Source organism: Chaetodon auriga, chromosome 24 (genome assembly GCF_051107435.1).
Source record: "Chaetodon auriga isolate fChaAug3 chromosome 24, fChaAug3.hap1, whole genome shotgun sequence".
NCBI classification, from domain to species: domain Eukaryota; kingdom Metazoa; phylum Chordata; class Actinopteri; order Chaetodontiformes; family Chaetodontidae; genus Chaetodon; species Chaetodon auriga.
The window spans coordinates 18,343,139-18,356,846 of record NC_135097.1 but is presented as its reverse complement, the minus strand read 5'-3'; the positions used below and the strand labels follow the sequence as shown (position 1 = coordinate 18,356,846).

Below are 13,708 nucleotides of genomic sequence, written 5' to 3'. Positions count from 1 at the left end.
TTCTAAAGTACCTAGGAGTTATTATAAAGTGGAAAATCTTCACTTAAAACCATTTCAACACTAACTGACAAAAACAACAGTAGTGAGGTCACCCTCCTCACGGTTTCTTCCCACAACACCATTCCATTATGGATGGGAATGGGAATTCCATTTAGGCTGAGTAGGTGGAAATGGGATTCCCATGGTGGTCCATCTTTAAATGACCATATCCCCATATGGTATCAGTTTTTACTTCACTGAGCTTCCCGGAATCCTCCCCTTAACTCCACCGCACCACAGCAAACTTCCTCCCCATGTGTTCTGACGTGATCAAATAAGTAAAATCATTGCTTAGTTTAGCAATCAATAAATGGCCGACAGACCAACAGACAGATAATGTTATAAATGCTAACTATTGTTGTTTATGACAAAAATATATTCTACTATTCATCTGTAGATTTTTGCAAGTTAAATTTTTTCATTCCGTCTATACGGTGGCCAAGAAGTGCAAACACGCCACAAACGGCAAAACGCTGCAAACGCAGGAATGATACAATACCAAAAACACACAAACACATAAAACAAATGCAACAGAAAAACGCTGCAAAAGAAAAATGCTGCAATCACAGAAACAAAGCAGAAGCAAAAACTTACAAACCCACAAAACAAATGCGAAAGAAAAATGCTGCAAATATCAAAAAACACACAAAACACCAAAACAACTGCAAGAGAGAAATGCTGCAAATTCACTGCACATTTTTGACTGATGTACCATTGTTTGCAGGTCATTGAACAACACTGAACAACAAGTAGTCAGGCCAACAGCAGGAATTTTTTATTTTTTTTTACAATTTCTGTATGCAATTTCATCACTAAATTCACTGCTGAAAATGTTGTCAGTTTTATGAAAATTGATGACAAATCCAAAGAGCTCCAACATTTCAGTTCAGTTCAGAAGCTCCACAAGCACCTGTAGGGGTAGCTAGCTGATCAGCCGTTCCGTCACACTCACAGATCCTGATTACCTGACAATCACCAAGAGAAAATCAGGAAGGGGCTGTCATACTGATCAAGTTCAGCCTTATTTGATGTAGCACTGTGTTGATGTTGTTACATTTGTAGTAAACTTAACAAAATGAAGCGAATCTTGTGCCTTCCAATCATCATATAGGCATTACCCATCCCTCAGGTAAATGTTCATTCTTCAGAAAATCGGGAAAATCCACATTTATAATTTCTTTTTCAGAGCATAAAGGTGTAGTGGTGGTTGTCATTAGCCATTCTATTGCAATTCCAATTCCAATTACTCATTTGGCAGACGCTTTTATCCAAAGCGACGTTCACATGAATTCACACACTAATGGCGCAGCATCAGGGGCAGTTTTTGTGGATTCAGTATCTTGCCCAAGGATACTTCGGTATGTGGACGGCAAAGGCAGGGATCGAACCACCAACCTCCTGATCGGTAGTTGACCGCTCTACCTCCTGGGCCACAGCCATCCCTATTGTTTACTGTCACTTTCCAAACTTCATACTGAATATTACTATGAAAAACAGTATGTACACTGAGGGGAGGATACTCACATTGGCAGAGGTCTGGAGGTGGCTTTTTGATGACAGATTTTTCTTGATTCTTGTCTCTCAGAATCAGCTATTAATCAGCTTTGTTGGCATAAACTGTAGAGTAACCTGCTCAGAGCAAGCAGGTACAACCAAGCTGATTTGTTCGGTTTGTATATAGAGGATGACGTTAGATCCATATTAGATCCTGCTTATTTTAATCATTTGCTGCTTGTTTGCACATCACACATCACGCATCCCCTGCAATCTAGCCACCTACACTGCCTCCAGCATACAGACTGTATATCATCTTTATATATGACTCATTCACAATTTGTAACACCAGGTACTGCATTTCTGATAAGAATTTTGTTTTACACCTCAAAAACATCTCTTATAACAAATGTGACTGTGATTGAATGGATTTGTAAACAGCCCTAGTGACCACTCACCCATCATGAATGAAGGAATGAATTATTCTATGATTATATTTAACAGGTATTTTGTCTATCTTTGTGTTGCAATAATGAAATAATAGCCACACATCATACTTTGAAGATTTATTTTCACCCTCTCTGTCTTTTGACAGCAGACACCATGAAAACTACAAGAAAATTAAAAATATGAAAAGTTCAAAAAATACATTCTCAGTCATTTTAAAGTTATTCAGGCTAGTGTGTGTTAAACAGACCCAAATACATTAGCACAGCAGAAAAGTGCATCAAATGCACCTCTGGGACCGTATGTATTAACTTCGTTAGGAATTTATGACATGGTTTATGATAAATGAAACATGTCTCAGAGTCACTTTGTTCTTCAACAACACATTAAAAAATTCAAATTGTATTATTATTACTGCTCTTATTATTGACACGTTGCTGGAAATTATGACTGTATTTTTGCTCATGGGGGTGGGAGCAGAAATCTCATGAATGAAACTCAGTCGGTGACGTCAGTTGGGACTGCTTGACGCATGAATCATGTGGGATGGGAGGGCGGAGGTATAAGAGCCGCAGCCGCCTGAAAACAGACAAGCCAAGGAGCGGAATCCCGGGAGAGGAGGTAGAAAGAGACCGAATCTCAGCAGCAAACAACAACCGTGACAACATTTAACATTAGACAATAACAACAACAACTTTGACGCAACAACAGCACCAACGACCACACACTGCAGGTAGTAGGTCTGTGCATGTCAGCAGGACTTACAGCAGCTCTCAGTGTGACGTGACGAGGAGGGGAAACTGGAATCCCCCACTGCTCTCACTGAACTGCAAGTAAGTGTCAACTTATTTGACATTAGTTTACCTTTGTGAAAAAAAAAACAAACAAACAAAAAAATCTGTTGTAACTGGCTGATTACTAGAAATGTTTAAACAATTAAAACAGCCGCAGTGTACAGACAGTGGTTCACAGCCGTAAAAAAAACACCAAAAATATACTAAAGTGCAGTGTATTTTGGGGGTTGGAGGAGGTTTGCTAAAACTCCCCTTACATTCCTTTACACATATGACCAATGACACATATTTTAATTATCATATAAATTCAACATGTTTTACTGTCAATAGTTTCTGAAAATATGAGCGGGTTTAAAGTGAGACTTTGCAGTATGTTGTGGTGATCTGAAGAGCCTGTGGGAGATGAATTTACTTCCACTACCATATTTTTATGGTTAAAACAGTGGTTGCCGTTGGCTGTTGTCCTCCTCCTCTTCTTCCTCCTCCCCATCATCATCATCATCATCATCATCATCATCATCATCACCACCACAATTATCGTGATTTCCAGCCATCATCACCATTACTCGCTTGACCAAAAATGGCCGAACTGGAAAATAAGAAGAATTAGATGCTTCAAGGTACACCATCTACGTGTATCTAGGTGTGGTGACGTTCACTGTACAATGGTAGTCTGTTACCCTGTATAAAATGTCTGCATAACACTGGCGTCCATGTTTGTGTGGGGTTTCGAGGTTTACAGTTAGTATGTATGATGCGGGGAGGTCACTCATGTTGATAGAAGTCTGGGGGATGGCTTTGTGCTGTAGGTTTTTGTTGATTCGTGACGCTCAGAAGCCGATTATAAATCCGTTTTGCTCAGACCAGAAACCTACCTTCTGCTGGAGAGAATAAAATAACCGAACTTAAAACCGATTAGTTTGGTCAGATAGAGGATGAGATCAGTCATTTTACATCCTGCTTATGTTAATCGTTCACTGCATCCGTGCCCATGACGCATCAAACACCCCCTGCAATCCAGACAACTCCACTGCAGAATATGCCCGGCTATACGAGACATTTGGTCTCTTATTTGGTCTTGAAATTTCAACAACTTTCCAGCACAAAGAAACTTGTTTCAGAGATGTTCATGAAAAAAGTGTGTATTGAAACATCTGCACGAGAATGAAAACAATCACTTTTTTAATAAGGCGAGGCACAGATTTGTCTTCCTACGGATAATAAAAGATGATTATGACATGATAAGAGAAAAAATGACTGCAGATATTTGCTTTCAGCCAACAGTGTGGCGTGGTGCCATGCAGCACGGCGATGATTCATAAAGAGAAAAGCAGGTTATGAGGCGACAGGATGATCTTTAAAACTCATGTAGGCACTTTACACGGATCCTACAGAACAGACAGATATGTGATTGTATATGTGACAGCTGTGATTTTTTAGACATACCAGTCACTGCACTAGTTACACATTAGAAAGCTGTATTGAAGATTTCAGCACCGAGGATAGCGGCGGTTCCCTCCCCTGCCAGGGCAGTCCAACCCGCCCTCATTCCCAGACCGTCAAGGCGCTTTGTCACGCCCCTCGGCAGGCGCTCAAGGTACTTTTTACCATGTGTATGAGACGCGCCGGTCTTTCACCTAACTCCGATGTAAACCCATCCACGACAATATTAGAGCCCAGGGCAGCTGTTCCCGCGGCCCAACACGTTCTCATGCCAGCGTCACACAAAGACTTCCCGTCAGAAAGCGTTTCTAACACGTGTTTAATGTTGTAAAACGGTCGCAGTTTGGTTAAGAGTATGCACCAGAACTACTTAGTTAGGTTTAGGCACCAGAATTACCTGGTTAAGTATAAAAAAATGATGGATCACTTTTGATTTCTCACGGGACCCGGAGTCCTGGGTGTTTGTCTGAGCCATCCAAACACTTTCACTGTCCTCCACTTGGTTTGTTTCTTGCTCTGTGTATTACGCCACCCTGCTCTAAACGTCTCATATTGCCACGGATCGGTTTACAATGAAGACGGTGTGCGTCATCCAGACGCTAAAGGGTGTCCTGCGTCTGAGCCACAGAGGGGCATGAAGCGTCGGTTTACGTCCTGGGAATGAGACCAGCTGCATCGAAAGCTGTTTTTGATGCTGAGCTGGAATGAATAATATTACTCTATCAGCAAAGTAGCATACTTATGTTGCCGTGGTGCTGACTCCTGCTCCTTGAGAGCCACACCATTGCATATTTTCATCTCTTCCCACATTGACCACCTCTGATTCGATAAAGTAGGTTTTCAGTCGATCTTCATTTACTTTACACACCTGATACAGCTTGTTTGAAAAGTTAAACAATACAGCTGTGTCTGTGTAATGGGATATTTTTTCACGTGAGGCAAAATCATTGTTTTCACATGCAATGTGACACATCACATTTCACAGTATTGTTTTTTACATATGGAATTTCTGAAAACGAAATAGGCCAATATTTGCATTTTTCACAAGTGAAATGGTGCGCCACATGTGAGAAATTCACGTCACCCCAGGACAAGGTATGAGTATGTGTAACTATCCATTGTTTTTATCACACTGGCCAAAATTTTCCTTTATGCTGAATGTGTAGCTTAATCCTAACAACTAAAATCACTGTGAAACATCATTCTTACCCTTCTAAAATGAAATCAGTTAACATGCATATAAGGCTCTGTGTTGATTGAATTTCTTCAGTCTTGGTTCCAATGCAGTGATTGAGTTTTGGTATTGATATGTTGAACAATACCTTTTTCATTACCTTCCTGTAATATTAACCTGTTTTTCTACAATACCATCTTTTGAACTAAAGAAGCTGAAGTTGTTAAATATTAAGAAGTTGTTCCAGAATTAGACAAAGACAGTCAAAAACTTACCATAGAATCAGCAAACAAGATAATGAGTCTGATCGACGTCAATCGCACCTTTTTAGTTCTTGCCTCATTGTGTTCATTTCAAAAAATGATTGATTCAGTATTTATCACTAAATTCTAATTGGAATGTATGCTGACAGTCAAAGACAGTCAAAAACTTACCAAAGAATCAGCAAACAAGATAATAAATCTGATTGACATCAATCACACCTTTTAGTTCTTGCCCCATTTTGTTCATTTCAGAAAATGATTGATTCAGTATTTATCACTAAATTCTAATGGGAATGTATGCTGAATGTTTGCTATTCCTAGTATCCCCTAAAAGAGGTCAGAGAAACAGATTTAAGATGATATTACAGCGCTATAGCCTGATACAATATGGTACAGTGGTTCAGTGGTTAGCACCTTCACCTCATAGTGAGAAGGTCCTGGGTTTGAACACTTCAGTTGGCTGGGGCCTCTCTGTGTGTAGTTTACATTGTCGTCCTTTTGTAGATTAGGATGAGTGGAGATTCCAAATTGCTTATCGTTGTGATTGGCTTTCTGTCTATATTTTTCAGTCCTGTAGTACTGGAGCCCCCAACCACTGAGTCCCGGACCGGTACCAGTCCGTGGGCCGTTTGGTACCAAGCTGCACAGAGAGACTGATTTTTTTTTATTTTTTTTATTGATCATCAGAGTCTGAAAGAAGTATTATTTTGAAAATCAGGTGCATCTGCCTGTGCTTCTGTACACATGTCAAACCGCTCGTCTTGGTCACGTGATACGGTAGTAAAAAAGTAAGCCCACAAACTAGCAAAAAAGAGTAAAAAAACAAACGTCTTTGGAGAGCTTCTTTGGAAAGGGGAAAAGGCCAAATGATGAGACAGAAGAAGAGCCTGCAACTTCCAACTAAAAGAAAGCTGCATTTAAGAGACAATGTCAGTAGTCCTACTTAAAATACAAGTTTATCGCTTCAGGTGATTCTCACGCACCAAGCCCGCTGTGCGTAATATGTGGTGACAGGTTCGCAAAAGAGGCAATGAAGCCTTCTCATTCAAGAGAAACAAGCGCAGGGCTCCAACTAATTACAACATCTACATTCAGTGTAATAGTGAGTTGTATTTTTAATAATTTGTTTTTATTTGTTTCTGTGTCTGTCAAAATATTGCTTTATGTGAAACCGGTCCATGGCACAAAAAAGGTCGGGGTAGTAGACTGATGACATGTTCAGCTATATCCTACCTCTTAGTATGAACTGAGATTGGTTCCTGCCTCAAGATAAGCAGGTATAGATCACAAATGGATGGACAACAGGACTGTAGCACTACAACTACTGTGATTGTCTTTACAACAGCAACACAGGCTTGTCAGGATTTGGCAGTGCCACCGTGTCTAGTTCCCTGTGTTTCCATTGTGTCCCCTCCTTTGTGTTTCGTGTGTGTTTCTCCGTTTCCCTCTCTTTGTGTCATTGTCTGTGTCTGAGCTGAGCTGGGCATGGTCACCTGCCTCGTCCCGCTGCCAGCCCATCTGCACACCTGAGGCTCGTCAGATAATCAGCCTCCACAGTATATAAACCCAGGCTCTTCACTCCAGTCGTTGCAGTCTTTGTCTGTTGTCCTCTGGGATACTTTGTCTCAGCTCACTTTGTTCCTGTTACCTGTTCAGTTGTTATTGCTCTATGATTGTTTCTCCTGATCTCATACCTGTGCTCAATCTCCTCATCCTAAAAAAATCCTGGATCTCCTGTTGTAAGTCATCCAACTCTCTCTGCCTCACCACGGTGGTCTGCAACCGTCTGCCTTTCTCAACTGCCTGCCTGTCTCAGTTCCTCTGGATTGCACACTTGCACTTGCTGAATTGTCCAATAAACTGTTTGTGCACTGATCTACTATCTTTCATTCTGCTTTGGGTCCAATAAATAAAACATCCATTATGACAAGGCTTCCATGTGATTAATTATCATCAACACAACAGACCCAACCATTTTCACTTTGATTATGTATCTTATATATCTTACTTTTCCATTGCCATTTAACAGGTTCAAACATGTGTACCTCATTCACAAACCTGATCTGCTTCCTGCATTGGTACTGAGCAGTAGCATTTTGGGGGTGCAGAACTGTCTCACAGGGATGGAATTTCTATGATACTGTTCTGTGATTTTGTGCTACTAGGCCTGAAGTCAGAGAGTTATTTAAACTGAAGATGTGTGACTGTTTTTTTTGTTTTGTTTTGTTTTGTTTCTTCTAGGTATTTCTGATCCCCCTCTCTGCGGATAGCCTGACCTGTTCTGAGTGGACATGATTGGGTACCATGATGCTTCAAGTGCCCTTACCCTCATGGTCCTCTTAACAGGGGCTTTTCTTTTCCATCTATCCACCCCTAATCCAATCAACACCCCTGGAGATGTCAATAACCCACACAAAGATATTCCTCCTGGACTGTCAGTGTCAGGCGATGGGCAAAACAAGGATGAGGAGAGACAATCATTACAGAAAGAAGAGGCAGAGGATGAAGAGGAACTCTTTAAAGATGTGGATCCCAAAACACTAGCAGCAGTTTTACTGGAGGCGCTGAATCATTCTCAAGTAGACAGAAGATGGGAGGGGCAGGAGCACAATGGGACAGAAGAAGATATGAAGGCTGGCATAAGCAAGGTTGAAAAAGAAGAGTCACACAGGGAAGTAAGAACAATGGAGGGAGCAGACCGAGACAGAGATGGACGACAAGAGTTAGAGTTGCTGATGGCCACACAGAGGAAGGACCAGGAGAGAGAGGAGGAAGCAGAGAGGAAGAAAGCTCAGGAAGAAGAGGAGAAGATGACAGAGAAGGTCACCAGTCGTACCACAAGCCAGACAATCCAGGTCAAAACACAGCAGCAGCATCCTAATCCAGATGGAGGAGGGGAGAACAGGCAAGATGCTGCACCCCAGCAGAAACCAAACAGCCCTACACAAGGTAGCAATGAGGAGGAGGAGCAACTCAGCCCTGAGGAGCTAAAGAGCCTTGAGACTATGATGCAGGAGTTTCCTCGTTTGAACACAGCCACCAAGAGGGAGGGAGATTCAAAGCAAAACCAGAGAGAGAGCAGAGGTTACAGCAGCTACAACATCATACCACTCAACAAAGGCAGTGACTTTGCCATGTCTAAGAAGAAACTGAAATGGCAAGAGGAGACACAGAAAGCCCTGAACTTCCCAACATCCACGGGGAATTTTATTGATGATTTTGAGGACAATAATTATGCTAGCAATGATGCAGCACAGTCCCATCTTCCAGCAGAGCAGGAGGTGATTGAAGATGATGAACCAGAGAGCGAGGGGGACGAGGAAGACGAGGAGGTGTTAAGTCCTGAGGAGGAGGAGCTTCAGGCTAAAGTGGAGCAGGAGGAGATGAGGAGACAGGCAGCTGAGGCACAGAGAGCCAAGATAGAGGAAGAGAAGTTGGCCGACATTGCCTCTGACATGCTGCTGCGGTACATGGTCAAACAGAATAACGGTAACAACAAGTACAGCTTGTCTCTGTCCAATGCTGTGGAGGACAAGAGGTCTGATGAGAAACCGGAAGTGGCAGAGGATGATGATATTGATCCCCAGACTATTGACAAACTGATTGAGATCTCCAGCAAGCTCCACCTCCCCGCTGATGATGTGGTCGATATTATCAGTGATGTGGAGAAGAAGAAGAAGAAAGATGTGCCGCCTGAGATGACATCTCATTGGCAACAACCTGTAACTCTGCTGTCTTCTTCATTGTCATCTACTAATGGTTTCTTAGCATCACAGATTTTAGCCAATCAAAATAGTGTCCCCATCTCTAAACAACTCTCTCCTGGTGTCAATCTCCTCAAAACATGGTTCCAGGAAAAATCACCAAAGAAATCACAGGACCTCGGAAGCAAACTTTCCAAGCCTTTGCTAACCAGTCAAAATGTTTGGCCCAAACCTCAGAAGCCTATGTCAATCAAACAGAAACTCTGGTTCAAATCACCTAAGTCTGTTTGGACCAACTACCCTTTTTACCCCTACACATACTCATCTTTCTACCAGAGGAAGGCTTACCCAGACTACCACCCCATTTTTTTTCCTCCTCCCCCTAGACCTAGACCTCGTTACTATGTCCCCAAACCCACTCATAGCCTCACCAAGTTCCTGGGAAATTCTATGGATGATGCTTTTACTTTTGGTCCCAAAAGCCATTACCAGAGCTGGGTCCAACCCCAACTGAGAAAATCCTCCGCAGACCTCCAGCAGAAGCCTCACTACTCCAGCTATCCCCTCCCTCTGTACCCCCGGACAGTTCATCCACTACCCATGCCCAAACCACGTTCTCCTCCCCAAATACCTTTGATCCCTCTTCAACAGAAGCAGTTTTATTATTCAGCCCTGGAACCTGCAGTGACAAGAAATGAAGATTATTATGTTGGTGAAAAGCAGCTATACAGTAGTAACCGTGACAATCTGAAGAAATATATACAGCAGATACTCATGAAGAGACCACAAATATTGGACTGAGGTGACTGAGAGCAGGGCAAGAAGACAGAAGATGGAAAAGAGGAGAGATGAGCAAGAAGAGTATTTATTTATGATTCTGTTTTTCTGGCATTTGTTTTTCTTTGACATTTGTAACAAATTTCGTTCTCTCTATTTTGATTGGTTGTGATCTGGATAAGGACATACAGAGGACTTTTTCCAGGGGCAGTCTGGATAAAATGGAACTGTGGAGGAAAGATACACATCTACTCTCCTCTATGAATGAGAAACAGTGTGTGTGTGTGTGTGTGTGTGTGTGTGTGTGTGTGTGTGTGTGTGTGTGTGTGTGTGTGTGTTGGAAAGCATGATGTGGCAAAAGATTTTGGTCATGGTGGAACTTTTTAACCAAACTTCTGACATGACAACATTCTCCATTTGGACATTTTACGATGCCAACAAAGGAGGATGCTTAAATATGCTGTTACCTGTATCTAAAAAAAAAAACCTTTTACAGAATCAGAAAGAGTTGGTTTAATAGGCACTGATGGATGCTAGAAAATGTTTGATGGCTGATGGAATTACACTGTCTAAACAAAAAAGACCATTTGTCTAATTATCTCAGGCAGGGGAATTTGAAAAGTATTTCACCAACAAATTCACTCAGAAATTATGAACACTATATGGCAAGAAGTGGACCAACAACATTACAGCCCTATGTGATAGCTGAACACTGATTCCCAAAGCATGAATATTAACATGCTGTTGTAACGGCCTCCCCTCTTCTGATTTCAGGCTTTCCACCAAATGTTGAAGCCTGGCTGCAGGGATTTTCGTCCCTTCAGCCACAAAAGCATTAGTGAGGTCCAGCACTGATGGTGGGTCTGAGTTCAAGTTCATCCCAAAGGTGTTGGATGGGGTCGAGGTCAGGGTTGTGTACTGGCCAGTCATGTTCTTCCACACAAAACTGGGAAAACTATGTCTTTAAAGAACTGGCTTTGTGCATGGGGCCATTGTCATATTGAAACAGGAAAAGGACAAACACAAACCAGCACAAAGATGCAATCTCACTATTATCTAAAATATCATTGTATACTGGAGCTTAATGGTTTCCCATCATTCCTTTGTTGGACCATAAGGACCTAGGCAAAACTAGGAAAAACAACCTCAAGCCGCATAGTGTCCACATACTTTTGGCCATATTGTGCATCAACTGACACACCTGTCATTTCTTGAAGATGAAATCAAGATCATGCTTAATCTGGGAATAGCCTCCTATGTAAATCATTTGCTTGATACTTATTTTTTAAATGAATACATTTTTTATGCAAATGTATCATTTTTGTGTTATTTATTTAAAAATGCAGCACAAATTTGTCAGCAGAACAGCACCCTTTCATTATTATACTCACATATACCCACTAAAACTCTATGTAATGAAATATAATGCACCAAAAACCATATTTCACAATAGAGCTGTTGAAGCAACACTAACACCACTGTAATAGATGACTCATCCTTTTGCATAAGTTCAGTTACCCTGTTGCTATGGTGCCAAACCCTGGCCAAACTCTATATGGCATTCTTTTACAGTTGATGCCATTAGAGGAGGAGTCAGTGGTGGAAGCATACTGTTCTTTTACGAAACACATGCATTTTAAAGGATAAGGCTGCTGTTGCTCTACGTTTTTCTTGTTGTCAACAAATCCCAAGAAAAGACCAAACCATACGGATCAGTCCATCTCTCAATACCTTCTGACTTCCCTATCCTGTCTGTAGCACTCAGCTATGAGCCCACTGGACAAATACATAGTTTAATGAACAAAATGCTAAATGATTTCCTGAAACTGTTGGCCACTGTAGTATTTGTCAAATATTACATGAGGAATGGCTGCAGTTGACCTACAGTTGAAAGGCCCTACTGACTTAGCCTCCCCTTGTTGCATATCTTTGTTATCTCAATGCAATGAATTGCATCGGGATTTAGTCGTGTATGTGTCTGTTCATAGACATGAAAGAACATGTCACCTCCTCACCAGATCGTGTGACATGTTTTTGATCATTTTTGCATAACAATGGAGCTGTTTTGCACAGAGGAAGTTATATCAGGTTTTGGATACACACACAATGCTTGTTAGTGGGATACATTCATTGTTGGTTTAGCATTGTGCAAGTCTCTTGAAAATATTTCTTGTTATGTAAGTGCTGTAAGTGTCATTGATTATACAGTACATTTTATACATTTGCAGGTGAGAAGTTATTTTCAAACTCTGACCATTAATCTGCTGCCTTACATGTTGCTATGACATCACTCCCATTACACTTTATGTTTTGTTTTTGTTTTTTGTAGGCATTTAATATTATCCATGGGTGAGGAGGAAGCACAAAGCATGCTATAATCACTTCTGTAATGGAAGCAAATGGAAAATGATTCTCTGAAACTCATTCCACTGGAGATGGCAACAGTTTGCTCATATTCAGGTGAATCTCAGTTAAATTCACAACTTTAAAAACACAATGAAGGGATTTTTTCACTGCTTGGGTTAGATGACATGCTATACTACATAAAAAAAGGACTGTACTGCTGAGATTTCCTTTCTTTACTTAAATGGCTACTGATAATCAGAAATCAGTACACATTTCCTTTTCTCCCTTTTTCCTCTTTTTCAAATGTCACTGGGAGCAAGAGCAGATGTTACTCTTTGGTTTGTCTGTATTGCTGACATTTGTAGCCATCTGTTGCTATAGGATGAACAAATCTCAACATCTTTGTGTCCAAACCAGAAAAACCATGGCACTGGCAATCTCATAATGAAAAAATGTCAACAGGAGGATATATGTCAAAAAAGAGAGTGAACTGACTGGAGACTTTTTGTAATTTTTATTGATTTGTTGTTTTTTATGAGATTAAAAAGGAGAATGGGAGAAGTGACAGATTAAGAAAGAGAATGGAACAAAAAGCAGCTAAAATATGGCCAGAGGTGAGGATACAGTGTATGCACGTTTATGTATACTTGCTTTAAAAAATGCTTCTTTGAAGACGTACAAGCATCAATTAAAAAGTATAAAAAAATGTAAAGTTGACAGACACAATGACACAACGTTGTTGTACCATCCTTAAAATCACTGTTTAAAGTAATGTATGCAGCAAGTGTTGTCCATGGTCTGTCTAGATGTACCTTGTTGTAACCATCATAATAAACATGCGTTTGTTGGATGTAAATATGCGCATGTCAATGACTACTTTTGCTACACTTGATGAAACAAATAAAGTCAACTATTTTTATTACAAAATGCTTCATTGTGGACACAGAGAATTTTTATGTGAGTGTAAGAGGAGACAGCAAAGGACCTGGTTAGCCACCTCAGTAAAAATGTTAATTTTAGTCACTCTGATGTTCATATAATTTGTGACAGGAAGGATACTGAAAACTCACCAGGTGGTAGTCTCGAAGTCACGTGTTCATCTTACCTATCCATCCAGCCCATCAATCTTGCTCTTTATACAACCTCACCTTGCTCTGAGCATCTAATTGACACTGTGGTTTACAGAGAAGCCCACAGAATCTCATACAAACCCAAAAGGGTACCTTG

At 40.9% G+C, this 13,708-nt stretch overlaps 1 protein-coding gene across 1 annotated transcript; it reads left to right on the top strand.

Annotated features, from left to right (window-relative positions):
• Positions 1 to 2,543: 2,543 nt before the first annotated feature.
• vgf (VGF nerve growth factor inducible) lies at positions 2,544 to 13,410 on the top strand. Its single transcript, XM_076725423.1, has 2 exons — positions 2,544 to 2,813; positions 7,896 to 13,410. The coding sequence occupies exon 2, from the start codon at positions 7,946 to 7,948 to the stop codon at positions 10,157 to 10,159; it is 2,214 nt and encodes a 737-aa protein (XP_076581538.1). The 5' UTR covers positions 2,544 to 2,813; positions 7,896 to 7,945; the 3' UTR covers positions 10,160 to 13,410.
• Positions 13,411 to 13,708: the final 298 nt, after the last annotated feature.

Excerpts from the sequence above, each read along its gene's own strand:
- vgf (XM_076725423.1), top strand. The coding sequence starts at position 7,946 with ATGATTGGGTACCATGATGCTTCAAGTGCCCTTACCCTCATGGTCCTC.